General features: G+C 40.4%; 2 protein-coding genes across 5 annotated transcripts in view; both read right to left on the bottom strand.

Moving 5' to 3' along the window:
- Nucleotides 1-253: 253 nt before the first annotated feature.
- Nucleotides 254-8,678, bottom strand: LOC109538778 (bromodomain-containing protein DDB_G0280777). 2 transcript variants are annotated; one of them, XM_019906163.2, is made up of 10 exons: nt 8,461-8,678; nt 3,028-3,181; nt 2,835-2,973; nt 2,571-2,782; nt 1,832-1,998; nt 1,658-1,779; nt 1,408-1,597; nt 1,224-1,356; nt 998-1,170; nt 254-718 (listed from the first exon to the last, which is right to left on the bottom strand). In XM_019906163.2, exons 1-10 carry the CDS (start codon nt 8,476-8,478, stop codon nt 503-505), a joined length of 1,524 nt encoding a protein of 507 aa, XP_019761722.2. In that variant the 5' UTR covers nt 8,479-8,678; the 3' UTR covers nt 254-502. The 2 variants fall into 2 exon arrangements, with proteins under 2 accessions (XP_019761722.2, XP_019761721.2); XM_019906162.2 differs by having other exon boundaries at nt 2,835-2,982; nt 8,461-8,677.
- Nucleotides 8,679-10,474: 1,796 nt separating this feature from the next.
- The window catches only part of LOC109538779 (innexin shaking-B), a 13,365-nt gene continuing 2,536 nt past the window's right edge, over nt 10,475-21,303 (bottom strand). For 2 of the 3 annotated variants that reach the window (XM_048668094.1, XM_019906164.2), the window contains exons 4-6: nt 19,821-20,001; nt 13,229-13,448; nt 10,475-11,329 (exon numbers count right to left, since the gene is read on the bottom strand). In XM_048668094.1, the coding sequence (XP_048524051.1) occupies nt 10,791-11,329; nt 13,229-13,448; nt 19,821-20,001 (940 nt within the window). In that variant the 3' untranslated portion in view covers nt 10,475-10,790. Of the gene's footprint in view, nt 11,330-13,228; nt 13,449-18,737; nt 19,734-19,820; nt 20,002-21,303 lie in introns of those variants that run through there. The other variant, XM_019906165.2, reaches the window with a different exon arrangement.

Here is a 21,303-nt window from a genome sequence, read left to right as displayed (position 1 = left end):
GTTTTCTTTATTTACTTTTTTTATTATTTACATTATCTTTTATTATTTTTTCTTTAATAGAAATTTTAATTTTTTTTAAAAACCTGAAAAAATTGGGTTTTTTTTGGCAAGAAGTTCAAGAGCGTTTACCTCCTAAACGGCAAAAAAAATTTTAATAATCAAAGAAACTTTTTTAATAGAAAATTTGAAGGCTTAAAAAGTTAGAAGCAGAAAAATCTCTATCCTCAAAACCCCCCAAAAAAAATTCAGACAATGTCAATTATATACATATATTTATATAAATAGACAGACGCTTAATAGTATAACAATACATCGTCCTAACTAGAGCCTAAACACAAATGTACAAAATTAAATAAATAATGCAGTTGGCCGCATGAAAGCATCAAAGAATTGGGGCAGTGGCTTCGAACGATCCCGCCCCTCATGAAAACTTGCAGACAGAACTAACATCCCTCTAGTAGACTCGAGGAGAAACGGGCTTAGCAACAAACTCAAAAGGAAACTAGAACTGAATGTTGTGGCCTCGAAGAAAGGCGTCGATTTGTCCGGCTCCCAAAGCGCCTGTGCTGCTCACTGACGGCTGAATGTAGTAAACAGGGGGCGCCACTGAGGTTGCTTGTTGCTGCTGACGTGCCTTCTGTTGCTGCGCGTACAGTTGCGCCGAGTTCTGAAACTGCACTTCGGCCTGTTGCGCCTGATAGACCGCCTGAGGGTTGATCTAGAGAAACGTTGCGTTAATCGGCGATCAGCCAGTGAAAGCGCCCGTGCAGATTCCATTGATGTGATTGGACAAGAAGAAGAACTAGTAGAGTCCATGCAGAGAGAGAGAGAGTGAGAAAAAGAGCGAGTGGGGTTAACATTGAATGTATGGCAACGGCTTCCAATGGTGAAAATGTACAGATGATGAGTTGTGAGGTTAGTGACAGGAAGAACGTCACCGCTGCGCCTCCTCCATGGGTCAGTACTCCACGTTATCGTCATAGACGTTGTAACCCACCTGCTGCTGTCTGTAGAGCGGCGTAGGCTGAGCTTGAAGCTGTAGGTTAACGGGTGGCCTGCGCTGTTGTTGTTGTTGCTGCTGCTGATGCACATAGGGCTGTATCCTCTGGTTAAACCCGAACTGGCCCTCACTTTGAGGCAGCGACTGGTAGAGCTGGTTGTTGTACTGACCTGAAATACAAACCTGCTCAAAAACCTGTTCATGGCCCCCTGCTTGCACTTACCTGTAGCTGCGTCGTACAGAAGCGCAGAACTGTAAACTTGCCCCACTGGATCTGGCCGGGCTTTGCCCGCTGTTGCTGGCGAGCCTAAGTCGTTCTCCTGCTGGAATCTTTGGAACTCCGCATCAAAGTCGATCTACAAACCAGCAATTAGTAGAAGAAACGTACGGAGCGAACCATCACTTACTCCTTTGGTTGGAGATGGTGACGGCAACGCAGCCTTGGGGGTATAGAGCAAACTAGGCCTAGGAGTGGGCGACACTTGAAGCAGCTGAGGTCTGAAGGTGGTGGGAGGAAGCTGTGCTCTAGTAGAGGACGTTGGGGACGCCGTTTGGTAGATCGGCCTGGGCGTGATGGTCACTGGCGCCACCTGCTGCCTGTTGCCAAAGACAACAGTCAACCTCTATCAGCTCTAAGTCAAAACACTGAAAACCCACCTATAAACAGTAGAAGCAGGAGTGCTGGAGGGTTGAGCTTGTTGTTGTCGGTACGACACTGGCTGTTCGGATTGGGACTGGTACTGCGGCCGGGCGATGTATTGGGGTCGGCTTCTGATTGGCTGCAAGATGAGGGATTAGCAAAATGCGAGGGTTCGCTTGGTGGCAACTTACCGCAGGCGTTGGTCTGAGCAGCTGCTCGGGCTCAGGCTGTTCGTCCTCCCCTTGGTCGTACTGCGATTGGAACAGGGTGACCGGCTTGGGGGTGCTGACTGGGCGCTGAATAGGGCGGATGGGTCTGGTCGGGTAGTTGGCTGGCACGTTTTCGTTTTCGGCACTTTCTGCAAGCATTTTGTGTTGAGATTTCTTGATTGCCTGAATCTGAGCAATAAGGGTTTAAAGTTGCCCGGGTGTACCCAGCTCCTGCTCGGTGGGTTTTCCGAATTTTTGTCTTGGTTAATTTTTAGAAAGATAGTTTCCTGTTCTTTATTCCGAGATTTTAAACTTCAAAATCGGCGCACAAATTAGGGAGTTTTGGCTCATAATGTCTTCGATTCCAAAAAAAAACTTTCGCTTTAACACATCTTTGAAACATTTAAAATGACCCAAAAAATAACCTGAGAACTGAACAAAATAGGGCTCATGTGACATTGAAAAGTTTGAAAGTTTGAAAATGCCCTAGTTAACCGTAAATCTCTTTGTTGAATTGGGGAATTTTTGCGCTGCAAAACGTGGTATTTACAGGCGAATACCGCTGCTACCATACAGTTTTCGAAATTTCAAAATCCGCCAAAAATTCGCTGCGTTTTGGGAAAAATAGCAAACAATTAGAGCACTTTGAAATCGTCACGGTGTAACCGTTTATTATCTTGCCTACTTCTCCAGGTCTCATGATCTGAAATCTTGGTCATACCATTGGGTTCATCGTCTTCCTCCTTCGGTGCGTTGGGGTCGCAAGGGTTGCCTGACACATAGGTAAACTCCCTCTTGTTCCCATCTGGATCCACATAACCGTACTTTCCTCGCACCACGCAATCGGTACCGCGGGTCTCTTCCTTGAAGCTGCCATCAGCAGCCTCATACCCAAAGGTGAAGGAACCATCGTCGTTCACTTTGTTGTAGTTCCTGAAAACATTCTGCAATCAGTTTGGAAATTTCGCAAAAGTCCACTAAGCACCTGATGGTTTGAACCGGCGGTTCTCTGGGGGCCTCCTTCACCCTTTGAACGTAAGTTTGTCCTTTTGCAGGAGACCGTTGCAGGTAGTTGTCCTGTCGGGCCGACGCTGTTTGCTCCCCATACAGGCCGTTATAGTTATCTGAAGAGACTTAAATTGCGTTTAGTACTTAGGCAAAATTAAGGGACTTTTTACCTAAAACAACGCGTTGTCTGTCTTGGGCAGGTTCAGCCGCGTAGTACTCGATGCCTTCATCCCCCTGTTCGTCCTGCGGTAGCAGGCGAGGTTGAACGCGGATTTTTCTGGCCTGGATGACATGAGCTAAGGTCAGGCCTAACAGCACCAACCACTGAAAGAATTGCATCGAATTCAGTTACTTAAGGATGTAGATTTTCAAGGCTCGTTATCGCTAGAAAAACTTCCTGAATCCTGCAATGTGGGCAATCTGACCGCCAACAATTAAGCCGAAGGCTTCAAGGTTTGACTTTTACCTAAAGCAAATCGAGTAACGTTTGCAAGAACCTCTAAAAAGTTATCCCGGCTTGCTTTTAAGCAGCAACAGCAGCAGCAGCAGGAGTATGAATTGTGCAACGCAAATACCTACTTAGCCCAGTTATGGTCTACTGCATCCGTAGAAAGTGAGCAAATATGAAGAGATTGTTAGCAGCGAAAGGAAATGCTCCGATTTCGAACGATTTCGTTAAAATGTACAAGGAAATGAAATTTAAACTTCATAGGACTTCTAGGATGTTAAGCCAGGATCCGTGACTGGCATATTATGGTGATTATTGGAATTCACAATGAATTCGTACCGTAACATTTCCGAATCCCACCGATTCGATTGTTAATCGTCTAAGGCGATCTAGTAAAAGTACCACGCCTTTCAGAAGTGTCCTTCACCGCGTGACTCCGTGATGTGTATGTTGAAACCGTTGAAAGAGCCGTGGAGGTTGTTTTTTTACCTTCTGCTTAAACCAGTTCGCTTCAATTACACTTCCATAGAATCGTTCACCGATTGCGTTTTATTGCATATTTGTTGTATTAGTAGGCTGATGTGATCAGCCAACCAGCCAATGACCAGCTTCTTTACCGAAAAACTACCTTCTTTAAATCTCCCTTCGAAGGTCTAAGTTAGTAATAAAACGTCTAGTGGAGCAAGGAATTTTTTGGTTTCGCCACGTTAGTTTTCAAAAAATTCGTCCTTGCCAATGGGACTTCCTAGCTAATTACTTTTGCCTCTGGTCAATAGAGCGGAATTTGTGTCATATTTGTTGGAAGTTTCATTTCGATAGATAGGGGATTTTTCAGGAATTATTCAGCTTTTATTAATTAATTATTTTGCTTTCCTCGACTATCATTTCTTAGGACTTCTGGTTTTAAAATCATATTTCTCTCAAACCAAATGTAGCAACCGAATGCCCATCATCTCAATGCATAGAGCATACTTTGCTCTCAATCTGCGGAAAGTTTGATTGTGATCGGCGCGTTTTTGGATTTTTCAAGAATTTTTGGAAGTCTCAATAGAATATTGCAAAATGATCTCTGTGCACCGTCCAAATTGTCTTGAAGTAGATTTTCCTATTAAATTCCTATTTTTTTCTTGATTATAATGTGTTAATTTGCTTTCTTGAAGGCATTGAGGAGACAAGTTTTCAAAAAAATATTTTGCAAAAACGGAAATTTTAATCATTCGCAATTTATGCGGTGTTATAGAGAGCACCGTCGATGTTTTTTAAAAGTTTCATTGCCATTGCTGCTTCTGGGGATTTTGCAGGAATTTTTAATGTTTTCTCTTTAACAGATCGGGCTGGGACCCATATTTATATAGCATTAAATATAGGACTATTTCCTCTATACATGCTGTAAATGTCAGTATAATTGGCGGTTGTACACAATTTTCGTCCATTGTTAAATTGCAGGTGGTTTTAAGGACAAGAGTAGAAGTTGAAACCTGATTTACATCAATTAATGTTTCATAAACATACTGAAATGGGTCGCTTCACGAGTCTTTTCTACTTTCTTTCTACAGCACTCAATAGAGTACAATTTTCTATACAAATCTTACAAGTGCCATAACAATCGGCTAGTTGGTTAAAGTTTGGTAATTTTTTAAGCACTGATGGTTTTTCAAGAACCACATAAGTGCAGCATAATTTTTAATATTTTTAATAATTAATATCTCTTAAACTAACGGAGATTAAACCGAGATGTTTCCTCCGCTGAATAGAGCCAACTTTACTCTATTTTCGCTTTTAGTTTTACGAGTTTTATTTGGATGCCATGCTTTTCAAATGATGCAGGAAATTTTAAAAAATGTCCTGTAAAACTCTAAACCTTAAAATACCACTGAACATTCAATTCTATTCAGTATTCTAAAATGCGGAAATTCCCAGCAGTATCGAATTGGAGCAGATCGGCGATAATCCGGGTCCAGTCACGAAAAATGGACTGGTTTAAGCGAAAAAACGAGATCTGTGGTTCTTACGTTAGGTACCCAAAAAGGTCAAGGTAACTGGGTTGCAAGCGTGCGATTTCTGATTCTAGTGGAATCGAAAGTGGAAAAACGCCATGATTTATCGGTTGAATGAAATCCGCTGAAGGAGGCCGTGAGGATAGAGTACGGTATAAGGCGCGTGAAAGAGAAAAAAACCAGAAATTCTTCAATATAAACCACCTGTTGGTCTTGTTCAGTTAAAATTCGGGCGCGTGATTTATACAAGTCAACTTATTGTCCTGACAGCAACAATGAATGAATTAAAGAATGCGTTGCACAATCGGTATTGTTGCGTGTTGGACCGAACTTATGCAAATGCACATTAAAAACGCAAAATTTGCCTACAATGAGCATCGTTGTCTATCAAATACATGGCTAAGTTGCGACACTCTGCGTCAAGGGTATGTTTTGAGCTAATTTTCTTAGGCAAGTCCCAACGTAGCCTTTTTCTAGAAATTTCGTTTTGACGCCAATCAACTGGTCTAGTCGCAGGTGAAAGCCCATTTATCTGCCGCGAATAATCAATGAACTAATTGTTGGTTAATTAAACGTGCGTTATATAATTCGTCAATTTTTATTAAATTCACGCATGACGTGCAACGTTAGGAAGTCAACCGTTCTTGTGTGCAATTTCGTAATTTCGGTCTTCCAGTTGGAGGTGTTGCAATTCTTCATGCGTTCCACCATTCAAGCAAATTTATTAAAATCCTGCGGTTTTTGTGCTGCGAGTTGTTGCGGTTCAGGACACCGAAATCAATTAAAACTGGCCTTGTCCACACTAGATGAAGGGACGAAATGTGAAGAAACTTCTCAATGGAATTATCTGCAAAACTTCAGCTTTTGAACGACTGCATATACAAATGTGATTTATTTGTTCAGCGCCGGGTTACGCCAATGCATAGATCTGACATTGTGTAGTATTTTCCGAAAGTTTCATGAGGATTGAGAGGTTTGGGGATTTTTTACGAATTTTTAAGTTTGCTCTTGCCAATTCCATATGCTTTTGCCTTTGCATTTGCATGCATTTGCTCCCATACATAGATCAGCTTATACACTATATTTGCTCTAAGTTTCATTGCATGAGGTGCTTTGGGTAATTTTTAACGATTTTTTAAACGTGCGGTTACTAACTTGTTTGCCTTAAACTTCGGTACTTTGTGGACTGCTGCAAAAGAGAATTTGCGCTAACGTTCTCGTTTGTGATATTGGATAGAGTCCACTTGGCTTGATAATTGGTGTGACGTTGATTTCAATCAGGGATTCTGCCCACTTTCCAGGAATTTCTGAATTTGACATGATTATCTGAAAATGTGCACTTTACAACCAGATTTTTAAAAATCAGTTGCTCCAAATTGCAATGTGCTATTCATTTACAGCTTATCGCCATACATACCCAAACATTTGCGCCATATTTGTTGGAAATTTCATTGCAACGGATGCTTTAGGTACTTTTTAAAGAATTTTTAAACGTGCCGTTATCAACTAGTTTGTCTTGAACTTCGCACTTTGTTGACTAATCCAAAGAACTGCGTTACTAAAATGCAAATTTTTCGCCAACGTTGCCGTTTGCGATATTTAATAACCCCTATTTTGTTCATTAATTGGTGCAACTTTAATTTGAATCAAAGCTTCTGCTGTTTTTCTACGAATTTCTGAATTTGCAGTGTTTGTCTCAAACTTTGCATTTACAGATTATTTAAAAAAATAGCGTTTCTCATAAAAAGGGTTTTCGTCCACATTACTATATAAACTATTGAATATAGCACACTTTTCTCTATTTTTGCTATCAGCCTGATGGCAACAAGTCGTTTTTCTAATTTCCACGAATTTTTTATTTTCAAATTGCCAACTCATTAATATTAAATTTTGCTGTTCGAAGAGGAATTTTACTCCAATTGCAAACAAGTTGGAATTTAAATCGTCGAACAGCTCTTACTTTGGCTTAAATTTTACGAAAGTTTTGTCACAATTCGCCGTTTGGTAGAGTTTGGTGGAATTTTCAAGTCCAGTTTTCAAAAAATTGTTCCTTTTAAACTAAACTTGAAATTCCATTCGAGCTTAAAGTGTTCGATAGAGCTTTCTTCGCTCTATTTTTCGAAAAACCCTCAATAGCATCACCCGCTCTACGAATTTTCCAGAAATTTCTAAAAGTCGAGCAGAAAATTCCTACTTTTAACTTTGCAGACAAGCGAATTCCTCCAAGCCAGGACCCGCTACTCAATCAACACTTACTCCGTGCAATAGAGAACGAGTGCCTCTATATTTCCTCAATAAGCCAGATGGCGACTTCAAGTGACGAAATCGGTTGCAGCAAGCGGCAGCAAAGGTCAGTTTCGATACCTGCGGCCCGAACAATGGCACATGTTCTCACGAGTTTAATAGTAATTACTTCATTACGACATTTTTGTCGCATTTTCACCAGTCGGTCACCTCAATTCGGCCCCTTGGGCAACCCGCTTTATGCAGTTTGCCCATTGTTTCACAGTCAAACTATTAGTATGCATAGATGGACATTCTTTGGCCTCTGCTGGCTTGAAATACCAAACTTTTCAGCTTTTCTCTTGGAATTTCTGAGCCTCTAGGATCTGTTGAATTAGTATGGTTGGTTTAACAGCCGTCCGGAGAGCCTGAAGACTATTTATATGCGAGAAAGTCGCGCTCGATTAAAAAAAAGTCCAATTGCAATAAAACTGGACAAATGAATGGATTGGCGAATAGGGGTCCAATTAGCATTCCATAAGCGCACAGTCGTGACCAATTAGATCAGCGATTTACTCTTAATTTCATTGCCGTGCAATATGCGGTCATAGTTTGCCCCTAATCGGGTCAATGGATTAACAACAGATCGATCTCACTTAATCTATTGGAAATCTCCGGGTAAATTGTAGAAAGTGGCCGCTGATATTACGCCAAAAGCTGGCTAATAAGGAAAGTGCACATGTGCTTTCAAGTGCCGTAATTAGCCGCTTGATTGTCTACTTGAGAAATCCACTGGAGCTTTCTTATTTACATCAGCTATCACGGTTTGAAATTGCGCTCTATCCAAAGCCTTTGCCAAGTCCCAATACCCTCCAAGTGAGTTTGGCCGGGGGAAAATTCATGTGAATTCAAAAAAGCATGAAATTTCTACTCACCAAAGTTTCACTCCTCATTGGACGCTTTGGGGATTAATCCACTAAGTAGCGCGCACAAGATCTTCGACTTCTGCGTTTCCTTCGTCTTCAGCTACCACAAACTCGCCTAATCCGGTACTCTGGTCGCGTTTGATTTCGCAAATGTAACAGTGCGAGCGGACTTCAATGTCTTGCACTGCGAACCATTCGGGTTCTCTTTATAACCTCCGTCGGGCGGCTCCACTTGGGGGAAACTCGGGCACCCGATCTGACTCACAATGGTACCGTTTTGTGTCACTCCAACTATTCCCCATTTTTATGCCAATTCAACCACTGAACTCCTAAAATAATTCCCCATCTACTGGGTGGCTCGGAAAAAGTTCATTTATTTGACAGGGGCGGCCGTTGAGAGTTTGGAAAGGAGATTTTTTTACATTTGCTCAGGCTTTAGCGGGATTTAAGCGAAATTTTACCGTCACTTCCCCAGGGTCTAGGGGGGTTTTCAAGTTTTCAAAAATCATGCCTTAATGCGGCTCTGGAGCTGCCGAAAACTTCCACTTTGGTTATATTAGTATTTGATTGTCCCCAAAAAAGCTGTTTAGGAAAATTCCCAAATTTGCCTCCTTGTCCCAGTAAACTCGCAATCTTGATTGATTCTATAAACGTTGACTGGGGGGATGCCTTCAAAAAATCCCAAGTTCGAATCTAGAGCAAGCAGACACTTGAAACTTTTTCAGTCTATAGATAACGGTTGAAGCTCAAAATACTGAAAATTGCCCTCAAATCGCCTTACTCTCTGATTTTTGCCCACTTGGAAAAGTTGGCATAAAAATAGGGATTTTTTTGTCCAAAAGCACTCTTTGCTTCAAAAAATCCCAACTTCCAATTTGGAGAAAGCACACGCTTGAACCTTCCACAGTCGATAGCAGACAGTTATCGCTCGACATACTGCAAATTTCGCCCAAACCACCATAATCCCTGATTTTTGCCGTCTTGGAAAACTTGGCATAAAAGTGGCCGTTTTCGCCCAAAAGCACTATTTGCCTCCTTTTCCCAGTAAACTCGCATTCTTGATTGATTCTCTGAGCACTGACTGGGGGGGTGCCTGCAAAAAAGTCAAAAGACATTTTTTGTAGAGAACGGAATTGCTTTGGAGGTAAAGTGGGCAGGCTTGTGTGAGTTCGGGAATTTTGGCGCTTTTGATGCTAATCAAGCGGTCAACAGTCGAAAGTGAAATGGCAAGCGAAAAATGCAAATCCCGGGGCGTTTTCCTTACATAAACGGCTCACGGTTTGAATAATCGAGTAGACGTAATGCCGACAAGAATTTCACTGCGATGACTTAATTGCTCTCATATTGCGTTGGTGTCGAATCTAGACCGAAATATACATTATTCAAGTGGAAGTCTGCCCAAATTGATTGCGTCGTGTAGACCCACAGAGATGCCCCCCTTTGTGAGGAATTAAACCTCCAGTCTCATTGGGGAAAGTCCCACACATGTTATAATTTAACAGTCCATTGTTTACTATGGACGACGCCAATTATGAATGTTTAAACTGGGGCGGTTTAGTGAAGGGAGTGAACATTAAATTAAATAGATTAAAAAATCACTTTCTCCAGCCTTTGTTTGGTCGTTCGCATAGTTTTCTCGCTAGATTTCCGGAAAAACAGTTCAAATTCCTACAGTGTTTTGTTGCGCCACACTCGATGTCGTTGAAGTAAAAGTGGTTTAGTTTGGCTCGAAAAAGGCCTACGAAGAAAGTGCGCGTTCTTGTAACCGTTTGCTTTATGGCCTCATATACATAATTGGCTAGACTTTTATAGGCTGGTTGCTCGGCTTAATTGTTTCCTCGACATTGAGTAGGATTTTTGCCTCTAACTTTTACGCCCCTGGAGCTATGCATTGCTAGGACTGGATGAGAGCCTGTGGTTTTTTTACACCAAAAATATGCCCTTAGTCAAAGGGTCTAAATGCAAAGGTTTGGAAGAAAATGGGCTTCTAACTAGAAGAGGAATAATTGAATGAGGCAACAACTACTGAACACTGTAAAATTTTATTGTCGTTTCTTACTGCTCTTCTACGTCCTTATATAATAAAAACATATTTCGTCAAACACACCGACTAACGACTATATTTCGACTAAGGCCGCAACCCAAACGCGACATCAACAAACGAACATGAAGCCTTTCTTTCAGTGGGAATGTTGGTTTGATCTATGCGAAAATATGCACGCTTACGTGCAGCAGCAACTCGAATTGAAATTGAATTGAAATGATTGTGGTTTTGGCAGCATTAAACATAGATTGAGATCCTGAATGGTTTGGAACTGAAGAAACGGAACCCTAACAGTTCAGGCTTCCTGGATTTCGCCCTTGAAACCGGGCGTGTGATGGAAATCGTGCCGGTTCAACTTGTGGGCCAAATCCTGCAAAACGTCCCGAAATATCAACGAGTCCACATTCTCCCCCAGCATATAGAAGAGGAACCAATCGCCCATTTTACTTCTACGCACTATTGTGTCAATCACTTCCTTCCGCACCAATCGGTACCGCATCCTGAGCAAATAGACGCGCATCCGCGGCGAAAAAATTATGATTATGCGGTAAATCACCGTGAGCAGCGTCAGTATCGATAGAATGATGAACCAGAACCAGAGGAAGACGTAGATTTTTTCGTTGACAACGTTCAGCGGTAGAATGCAGAGAGCGTCGTGCTTTTCTTCATCTCCAGACACTCCATATTTGCGAAACGTGCATTTGGTCATGCGGGGGAAGATCTGGATCATCGGGTCGATTCGGTCCTCTTGATCTGTGTTGATGAAGGCGATCACATCGAGGCCGAACATCAGGAAGGCGCCATCGAAGAATCTGTTCATTAGGAACATTTGCCCTGAAAATATAGGCGGAATTAGTTATCCGGTGCCCAGAGCTGTTTATTTTTTTATGGCTTTCATCCCCTAAAAATCCTAACAGCTAATGTTAAATATCTAATGTGAGCTAATCAAAGTTAAAAAGTTTCTAACTCGTAGCCGACTGAAATTAGAGAAATTTTAAACAAACCTTTTCGACAGAGGGTTTAACGGTCTGTCTTTACGTTCTAGGAATTTATCACGCATTCCTAACCGTTAAAAAGCTAGGAGGCAAAATGTCCAATTTTAATACGGCTAAAATAGGTAAATTTTGAATGAAACGTTTTCGACAGAGGATTTAACGAACTACAGGGTTATCCATTTTGTGCTTGGGAAAGCAAAGTAAAAAACATCACACAAAATATTCAGATAAAGACGAAAATTTTAATTCAATATAAATATTAAACCTTGCCATTTACGTGAAAAACAATATCATTTAAATGTCCTCCACGGGACCTCCTACAGGTCTCAATCCTTTTGAGGTAATTTTTAATGACTTTTCGGCACAGTACCGGTAATATCTCGGTCATAACTTCACGAATATCGGCTTTCAGTTGCTCAAGAGTTTGAGGATTATTGGCGTGAACTCGATCTTTCCCATAGCCCCACAAAAAGAAATCTAACGGTGTTAAGTCGCATGATCTTTCGGGCCAATTGTCATCGCTCAATCTTGAAATTACGCGTCCTGGAAATTTCTCATGCAATAGAGCTCTAACTGTCAGTGTTGTGTGACTCGTTGCCCCATCCTGCTGGAACCACATTTCTTCCAGATCATAATCTTCAATTTCTGTCCAAAAATAATCGCTTAACATGCGTCCATAGCGCTCAGAATTGACTGTTATGGCTCTTCCTTGATCGTTTAAAAAAAAGTACGGGCCAATAACACCAGCGGACCATAATGCATACCATACGGTCACTTTTTCAGGATGCAAAGGCTTTTCTGCGATCACCTGAGGATTTTGAGTTCTGTTTATTCACGTATCCACCGAACGAACAATGAGCTTCACCGCTGAAGAAAATTCTGCTCCAAAAATCATCAACGGCTTGTTGTTCAATCACCCAATTTGCGTATGTTCTGCGTTGTCCATGGTCTTGAGGCTTAAGTTCGGGGAATCGACGAATTCGGGTCTTCCTCCGCACTTTGAGCAACAACAGAGATATTTTCAGCTGAACGAATGTTGCGATGATGCACATGCCTTACAATATCAGTAACCGATCCAGTCTCTTCAAATTTTTCAACTGTGATCGAAATTGTTTGCTCTGTGGGTCGATTATATCGACAGTAATCTGCTCGTAAAGCCCTAAAGTAAGATTGAATAATTAGAATAATTTTTACGCGTTTTTCGACAGCTAAACGATTCATATTCCAAAATGGCAAACTTACGGCATGACGTTAACTTTTGCTTTAAGGTTTTACTTTCCCAACCTCGAATTGAATAATCCGTTACTTAAGTTCTAGGAATTTTTCGCCCATTCCTAACCTTTAAAAAGTTAGCAGGCAAAATGTCAAATTTTAAAGCGACGTCCCAGTTTGAAAGCTTGTACTTCGAAAACTGCCGAAAATACAGAAATTACAAAAGAAACCGTTTCGATAGAGGGTTTAACGAACTGGACTATAGAATGTCAAATTTTCGGCAGGCTCCAGGTTTAAGAGCCTCTATTTCATAGACGGTTGAAAATACCCACACATCTATCAGAACCTTTTCGATAGAACATTTTAAAAGCTATCAATTCCTACTGGAGATTTAACAAAAATTATTATCTGTAAGAGATTCCAAGTAGTCTTTGCACATTTCAACTTTGTTGGCAGTTAGCCTCTGATCTAATCCGCTCTCTTAATGACTCACTTTATTAACTAAAGAAAAATGTTAATAACTCACCGATTACGTTTACCAGGGCCAGCACTTCGCAGAAATAATATCGATACGCCCACCAATTGTGGAAGCGCAAATTCTCCCACAAATAGTCGATCATCAGTTTCTTCTTCTGTTTCTTCTCGATCTCGGAACAAACAGCCACGTCCAAGTCCATCATCAGGGCGGAAATTTTGCCACCCTCCCACGACTTCCACAGCCACCTCGGTGTGTAGAACAAAATCGCCTGCAATAGAACGGCTTAATCAGTTCGTGTTAATTGAGGAAAAGTGAGGATTTTTCCGCCGGATTCCTGAGCGGCATCTGGCCGGGAAGTTCCGAAAAAAATAAATCATAAATATTGTATTTCGGGATTCGCATAAACAGAGCAGGAACAATCGGTTTACGTTTGAATCTGGCCCAAGGTTGGATTATAATAGCGATTTGTTTAATTTCATGTAACGTCTCAAGTAGGCCGATGTTTCACAGGAATTTGTCGCCAAAATGGGGAGAAATTCAAATTTTTCCCGCAACCATTTGGCAAAGTCTCATGACATTCATAGGGATTTCCAAATGTTTCAGTTGTTCATCATTATGCAATCGAGCAACTAAATTTGAAAATAATAACTTTCTATCCTCAAACTATAAGCAAATGTTGTCGTAGTTTACAAATTGCGGGTAGTTGATTATTTGGGAAATCTGGCAAAGCTGATGGATTTTAGTCCTTCGAGGCAGGTGTTTTTTTCCTTAAAATACCAACTTCTGACGCCCGAACTGAATGAAAAAACACTTTGCACAGTCCACGCTGGTCAACAGATTCTCAGCTAAGTAACATTTTACGATATTTTTACGATTCAAATCCATAATCGTTAAACGCTTAATGTGCCATCGAAATGCAATTTCCCCTGGCTGGAAATAGAAGAAGATACTTTCAAACGGGCGAAACTAATCGGGAAAAAATCGGACAATTCAAGAACATTGGATAGGTCTTGGCCGCTGTCCAAAGCAAATGCGTTAAATCGAGTCGCAAGAGATATTCGGACACCAATTTCCTTGACAAGTACATTGTTTTTCAACATGATGTTCTGAAGCCATTCGTTACTCGAAAACATGTTAGGAGTTGACAACTTTATTTAAAATAGAGCTACGGCCTTCGATTGGTCAACTGGATTAATTGGTTGCACGGAAAAAACACTTAGAAAACTGGCTCCAGGGAATCGAATGTTTTGTTTTTCTTTTTCAAAATTAGCTCACAGTTCTAGATATTCAGACACAAAAGCACCAGAACGGTTACACAGAAATTGACGCAAAATTTGTAAAAATCTAAGGGCGAAATGTTTGCGATGAAAAAACTGGCCAATGAACAAAAGCAAAACAAAATTTATACGATTGGCTTTCCGCACGAAGAAAAAGTAGATGTTTTGCTGGAAATGCACTTCTTTTATCCCATTCGAATGATATCAGGATGAATTGAAAGTAGATTAAGGGGAGAAACGGATGCCATAAAAACCGCCAAATATGCCCAACTATTCATTTCGATAAAAGGGTTTTCTTTCGTGCAAAAACTAGCTATTTTTGTTGATAATCGTACAGCAGGAGGAAATATGCTGAAAGTGCACTAATCAGTGGCAGCTGGCCAACAGAACGTGGATCAACGACCGTTCTAGGAAATTAAGTATTTTTGAAATCGCCCAACAATGTTACAATGCGTTGTTGTCTGTATTGTTTTCGGGTCAACTTCCACTCAAAAATACACAACAAACCAAAGTGGGGCAAAACTGTCAAACAATACGTAGAATTTTTACGAAAAACTGATCGCTTTCCAGATGCACACTGGTGATTGATCGTCCATCAAGTTTCCGGGGCCAAAAACAAACATCCATTGAAGTATGCGCGTTCTTTGACATCTGACATAGTAATAATAACTGAGTTCACTTCTAATCTATTATTAACTAACCCGCGGTTTAGATCAAATAAATATCCCGGTTAAAATAGAATCTTGCAATGTTGGGCGTTTCATGGAATCCGAAACTAGTCACTCAGTTCTTTCAAATTGAAGCAAATTCCGATTAAAATCAGTTAAATGCATTCGAAGTTGCTGTTGATCGATCGCCGTTTTCCTCAGAACCTTCCCAAATATCTTGAAAAATTATGATCGAATAAATGGGCTCATCATTAAGCGCACTAATAGAAAAATGTATCTTCTAATTCCCTATTAAAGGGTGTAAGATTTCTAGTCAGCCTTGATTTTGAAAGAAAATGTTTGCAAAATCCTTTTCCTTGGTGATTAAATTGCGAATTGGTATTGTCGAATTTGTCGAATTACTAAAGCTCGTGCGCTTAGGGCCAACATTTCAATTTCAGCTTCAGCGCTTAAAAAAATTCCAAAAATTGGAAAAAGATCTGCATTTAAACACAACTTTGTTCGCTAATAGAGTCAAAGTTCGCTAATAGAGGTTTTCAAGATATTCTAGATTTTGCATGAGAATTTTTTGAAAAATTCTTTATCGCGTCCGGGATTGGAATTTCAATTCGAAAGCTTAGAAAATCGCCTAAAATCACCAAAAAATGCATTTGAAATCGAATTTCAGCAATTGATGGGGAAAATCATCCTCTATTGATTGTCGTTATCGAAATATTTCTAGTTGGTGCCAGTTTTGAGTGAGGAGATTTAGAACATGCTCAGTCACTAGTGATTAGATGGCCAGTTGCGACCGAAAGCTCAGAGATTTGCAAAAATTGAAGTCAACTGTGATTGAAATACTAATTGGGGCTCTGATAGAGCAAAACTGTCTGTATTCAACGGAATAAAAATACGACTTGTGTTCGCGCAAGTTTGAAGTGAGAATTTTGTGAAAATGTGCAGCTCAGATTGCACAAACATTTTCTACCTGAAAGTCTAAAAAATTGTCAACAATCAAGAAAACTTATATAAAAAGACGACGTCGCACACTAACAGAGCGACGCTTGCTCTATAGATTAGTGTGAAAATTATATCTGTTGTTTGCTGCAATTCTGATCGAGAATTTTTTTAAATTGCTTGCCGCGGGTGGTTAGAAATAACATTGCAATTTCAACTCGAAAATTTATGGAAGCCAAAAATCGGAAATCATGGCATTGAAATATAACTGGACGCTTCAATTATGAATTAAAACGCCGTTAAATTGAGGCCGATAAAAAAGTTTTGAGTGAGGAGTTTTAGCAAATGGCCAGTTGCAAACGAATTTTTTGAAATTGCCCAAAAATCGAGATAAACTGAGATTGAAATTATATTTAGCGCACTTATAGCGCGAAGTTTTCCTTATACAATGGTATAAAAAGACTACGTGTATTAAGGCGAGTTTGAAATGAGAGTGTTTCGAAAATTTACTGGTCGACAGACATCGCATTTTTAACATTAAAGTTTAAAGCGTTTTCAAAAACTGACAAAAACTGCCACACAAAGAATGTTTTGCGGTGTGATAAAGCCAACCTTTCTCTATACACTAGTGTAAAAACGATCTCTCTTTACTGCAATTGAGAACGAGAATTTTTTCAAAATTCTATGCGGCGATTATTAGAAAAAGCATTGAATTTTTAACTCGAAAATTTAATGCCCCCAAAAGCCGGGAAAAATTGGCTTCTATACATGAACTAACGCTTGAACAAAGGACACTTTTCTCTATCAAACGCCATTAAATTGAGCTGTCTAGCTGGTAGCAATTTTGCGTGAGGATTTTTAGAACATGCTCAGTCACAAGCGATTAGATGACCAATTTCAATCAAAGGTTTAAACATTTGCCAAAACTCGACATCAACTGCAAATGAAACAAAAATTAAAGCACTAATAGAGCAAGGCTCTGCCTATCCAACGATATAAAAGGACGATGTGTGATTAGTGTAAATTTGAAGTGAGAATTTTTTGAAAATATGCACTTTCAACTTAAAAATTTTGAAAATTAAGTGTGGAAAACTCCGGAAAATTGCAATTAAAAAAATATTTAGCTCATTAATAGAGCAAGGCTTTCTCTATATAATAGTGTCAAAAGGATTTCTGAAGTTTACTACGATTTTCGGCGAGAATTTTAAAAATTGCTTTGCCGCGGATGATAGAAAACAACTCCAAAATTTCTCGTCGCCAAAAATCGAGAAAAATTGGCTTTGAAATATCAATGGACGCACGAATAAAGGAAACTTTTTTCTTTGAAATGCCGCGAAATTGAGCTGTCCACCTTGTACCAGTTTTGAGTGAGGATGTTAGAAAATCCTCAGTAACTAGTGTATTGGACGGCCAGTTGCAGCTTAGGCAGACGTCGCACTTTTATCTTGAGAGTATAGAAAATTGTAGCAAATTGCGGAAAACTGCGTTCAAAAAAATATTTTATGCACTAACAGACCACAGGTTTCTTTATAGAATGGTGGGAAAAGGATTTCTGTGGTTCACCCCGGTTTGTAACGAGAATTTTGTGCTTGGCTTTGGAGCGGCTCCGTGAAAAAAACCTCGCGATATCAACTCGAAATTTAATGTTGTTAAAAATCGGAAGAAAATCGCATTGAGATATCAGTAGATACACTAATCAATTATTTCTCTTTCAAACTACGTTAGGTAGAGAATTCTAGCTGATACAGGTTTTGAGTGAGGATTTTTAGAAAATGCGAAAATGACCAAATGCGATTAAAAGTTCACAAATTTGTCGAAACTCTAGATCAACTGTGATTAAAATAATAATTTGCATGATAATAGACAAAATATTACGCTATACAATGGCTAGAATTGTGGATTGTAGAATGGCAAGAAGAATTGTCCTTGATTATCCCAATTTTGAGTGAGAATTTCCAAAAAGCTTAATAGCCACTGATTAGAGCAAACATTGCAACTTCAACTTAAAAGTTTGTAAAATCACCAAAAATCATGGAAATGCGTCTTTTAATCGGTAAAAGCGTACTTCAAGAGTAACTCTTTCTCTACACAATGAAATAAAAAGTAAATTTCCATCTAGACGCGATTTGGGGAATAAGCCAATATTATTATTCTCTGCTTTTGCATCAGCTTCTACATCCGCAGTCAAGTAGCTGCTGCAGTTTGGAACATATCGAAAACCCCATGGAATTGTTAATAAAAAGCCCCATTAAAAATGCAAGAGCATTTGGGATTTTCCTGAATTCAACAGGCATTTAGAGAGTGTTCTCAATGATTGCCAACAGATTTTCGCTTCGGAATTCCTCTGGTGAACATCGGGCACTTGATTCATTCATTGTCGCCCATTTATTGGCCAATTTCACATCAGTTCCCAACCTAATCAATTAACGTGGACGCAAATAGCCCGGTGTGTTTGAGTCTTGTGAAATTTATTCCAAACAGTTTAATTTATGGAACGCCTAATTAGGTGGAACACGCATAAATCTGAGTTGGTCGGATATAAACCAGAACTATGTTTTATTGTACGGAGGGCGATCAATCCAATGGATGTGAAGAGTGTTTAACGGCCGTTCGCTGTCCTTAGAGCGGCTGTTAATGGTGTGTTAACAACGCGGTTTTGATGCAAACTCTACTCACTTGAAAAAACAGACAAAAGCTGACCCACTGGTAGTACTTGTAGACTTTCTTATCCTTCTCATCGTGCATTGTTCTTATACCAGGACTGCCCGGTAGGTACATACGGGCATACGGTTCCTGTTTGTTGGTGGAGACGGTAAATGTGGAATGAATCCAGCAGAAAGTGTTGAAAACATCCTCGGGAATCTCTTTTGTGTGGATGCAATCGATGGGATTTCCAACATACTGGCGCGTGGTTACGATCAGGGAAAACGCGATTAGAATGGACACTGTTATGGAATAGTGCAGTCGAAACACTGGCGAATCAATGTGGATGCTGCTGACTTTCAAAAGCGACTTCAGGCCTCTAAAGATATCCAACATTTTGGTCTAGAGCTCCGTGCTGAGGATTGAGTCTGTTTGTTCGATTGTTTGCTCATAATGCTCAATGGCTCGACGAATTAACATGCTAATCAGTTAAGGCACTGAATGGACGGATGAAGAGTGGCTACTAAACAATAATCCAGTCACTCATCTCAAATCAGTATTTGTCTAGCAGAATCTAAAATTAGACAAAGTTGCTTGTTGCTGTCCCAGATTCCGCCAAGTTTCAACTTCTGGATGCCCAGCGGCCCAAACGAAGAAGCGGAAGCACTGAAAATCACAGAAACAGTGAGAGCTTGCTGGTCCACATTCCGCACGCATCTGGCCAAACTAATCGCGCCACCACTGGTCACAGCTGGTAACGTGATCGCATCCACGTGCAATTGCACCCCGTCGAAAATCCAACTAATTGGCCACAGCCAACCGACGTCGCGATGCTCGTGCCGACGCTGTTTGGTCAAAACCGAGACGAAACCATGCGGCCGTCGAAATATTTTTGGATTTGGTGGAGGTAAAAATACAGGTCTGGACTGCATTAGCCAGGCACGGAACAAGCACGAGCAAAGAATCGGGCCTCTATTAAAGGCCTTTGCCAGATCAGGACTTGCTCTAAAAGGCCCTTAATTGGCAACTATCAATTATTTACCAGGGAATATTTTTTGGGAAAAAAGCTCAGATCCCCTGTATATATTTAATATGGCAAAATTCCCAAAACATTACCTGGAAAAACAGGACAAAGGCCACCCATTGGTAATAGCGCACTTGCCTAATGGGGCGACTTCCCGTGAAAAGTACCCCAGGATAGTGGGCCTGATCAGTAACGATGTTCCTGCTGGCATCCACAACGGTAAAGGTGGAGTGAATCCAGCAGAAGGTGTTTAGAACGTCTTCAGGAACATCCCTGAAACAACAATCCAGTTCCATTTCCACTCCTCCAACCCAAAACCTCCACGAAAATTGCTACATGAAACCGCAATTAAACAATGAAACAATTCGCCTGTTTCCACGCAATTTCTGATAGGAAACGATTAATATTATTAATGCTGCTTAATGTTATTTAGTCTTTGCTGTTCGGACAGTTTAAAAGTCGCGGCCAAAACGACGCGCTCGAACCAGCTAAAGTGGCAAGTGTTGGGCTGCATGCAACAAATCATATTTCTGGAATAAGCCCCATAAATCAAACCGCGTGTGTAAATGGGTTTCCTCAAATCTATTTGCGTAGCAAATTTACAGAAAAGTTCACGGAATTACGACCCGTTGAAGTTTAGTGGCCAATTAATCCGCAATTTGAGCTAAAACATCGTCAAAATGGGTCAGAGAAACACTCTTGGGAGCAGCAATGTCGCGTCGAAACGGGGATTCGGCCGAGAATTAATTGCCACAGTAGGTGCTGAAAAGCATGAAGATGAGCTGGCTTGCGGGCGATGAGGAAGATGGGAAGATGAGCGGGCGAAACTACTCAAGAAGGATTTTTTCCGTTTAATTGTAAGAGTCGTTTTGCTGAATCGACCTGAATAAATTTGAAAACTTATTTTACTTAATTTTGAAAATTCCCAGAAAAAAAACTGAGGACGGACTGTATTGGAAACTTTCTACGTGAAAAGATATATATATATATATATATACGAAACGGTACGAATACGGGAATGGCAACGGGGATTCAGTATGGTCCAGTTGTGAGGGTTTTTTTCCAGGTCCATTTTGTCTGTAAGTGTATTCGTCTTTCCGAAATTTTGGTCATGTTTGTGCGTTCGTATAGTAGTTGGTTGGAAGGGTTGTGCAGGGGGTTTTGGGGGTGTCTTATTCGTGTTATTAGTCTTAGTTCAATTTGTTCAGTTGTTTGTACGTATCGTTTTGTCCTTTCTGTTCCGTTGGCCATGAGTATATGTCCGTAGTCCAAGAGGGGTCTGCACATCGCTTTGTATATTGTTGTCGCGGTATTGGTACTAATTCCTTTGTCTTTATATGTTAGTGATCGAAAGTGTTTTGTTCTTTTTATCGTTTCTGTTCTGATGTTTCGTGTGTGTTTAGTGAATTTGAGTTTGTGGTCGATTGTTATCCCAAGGTACCTTACGTCGTTTTTCGGTTGTGTTGTTTGGGCGTCTGCAGTTATTGTAGGGGAGTCAGCGTTGAGTCTGTGGTTCGTGAGCAGAAGTTGGTTTTTTGTCGCGTTTGGCGTTAGTCTCCATTTATAAAACCATGT

Source organism: Dendroctonus ponderosae, unplaced genomic scaffold (genome assembly GCF_020466585.1).
Source record: "Dendroctonus ponderosae isolate FM_Combo_2020 unplaced genomic scaffold, Dpon_F_20191213v2 Dpon_F_20191213_1, whole genome shotgun sequence".
In the NCBI taxonomy this organism is placed as follows: domain Eukaryota; kingdom Metazoa; phylum Arthropoda; class Insecta; order Coleoptera; family Curculionidae; genus Dendroctonus; species Dendroctonus ponderosae.
Note: the sequence above shows the minus strand (reverse complement) of the source record. Positions and strands in the feature narration are given on the sequence as shown.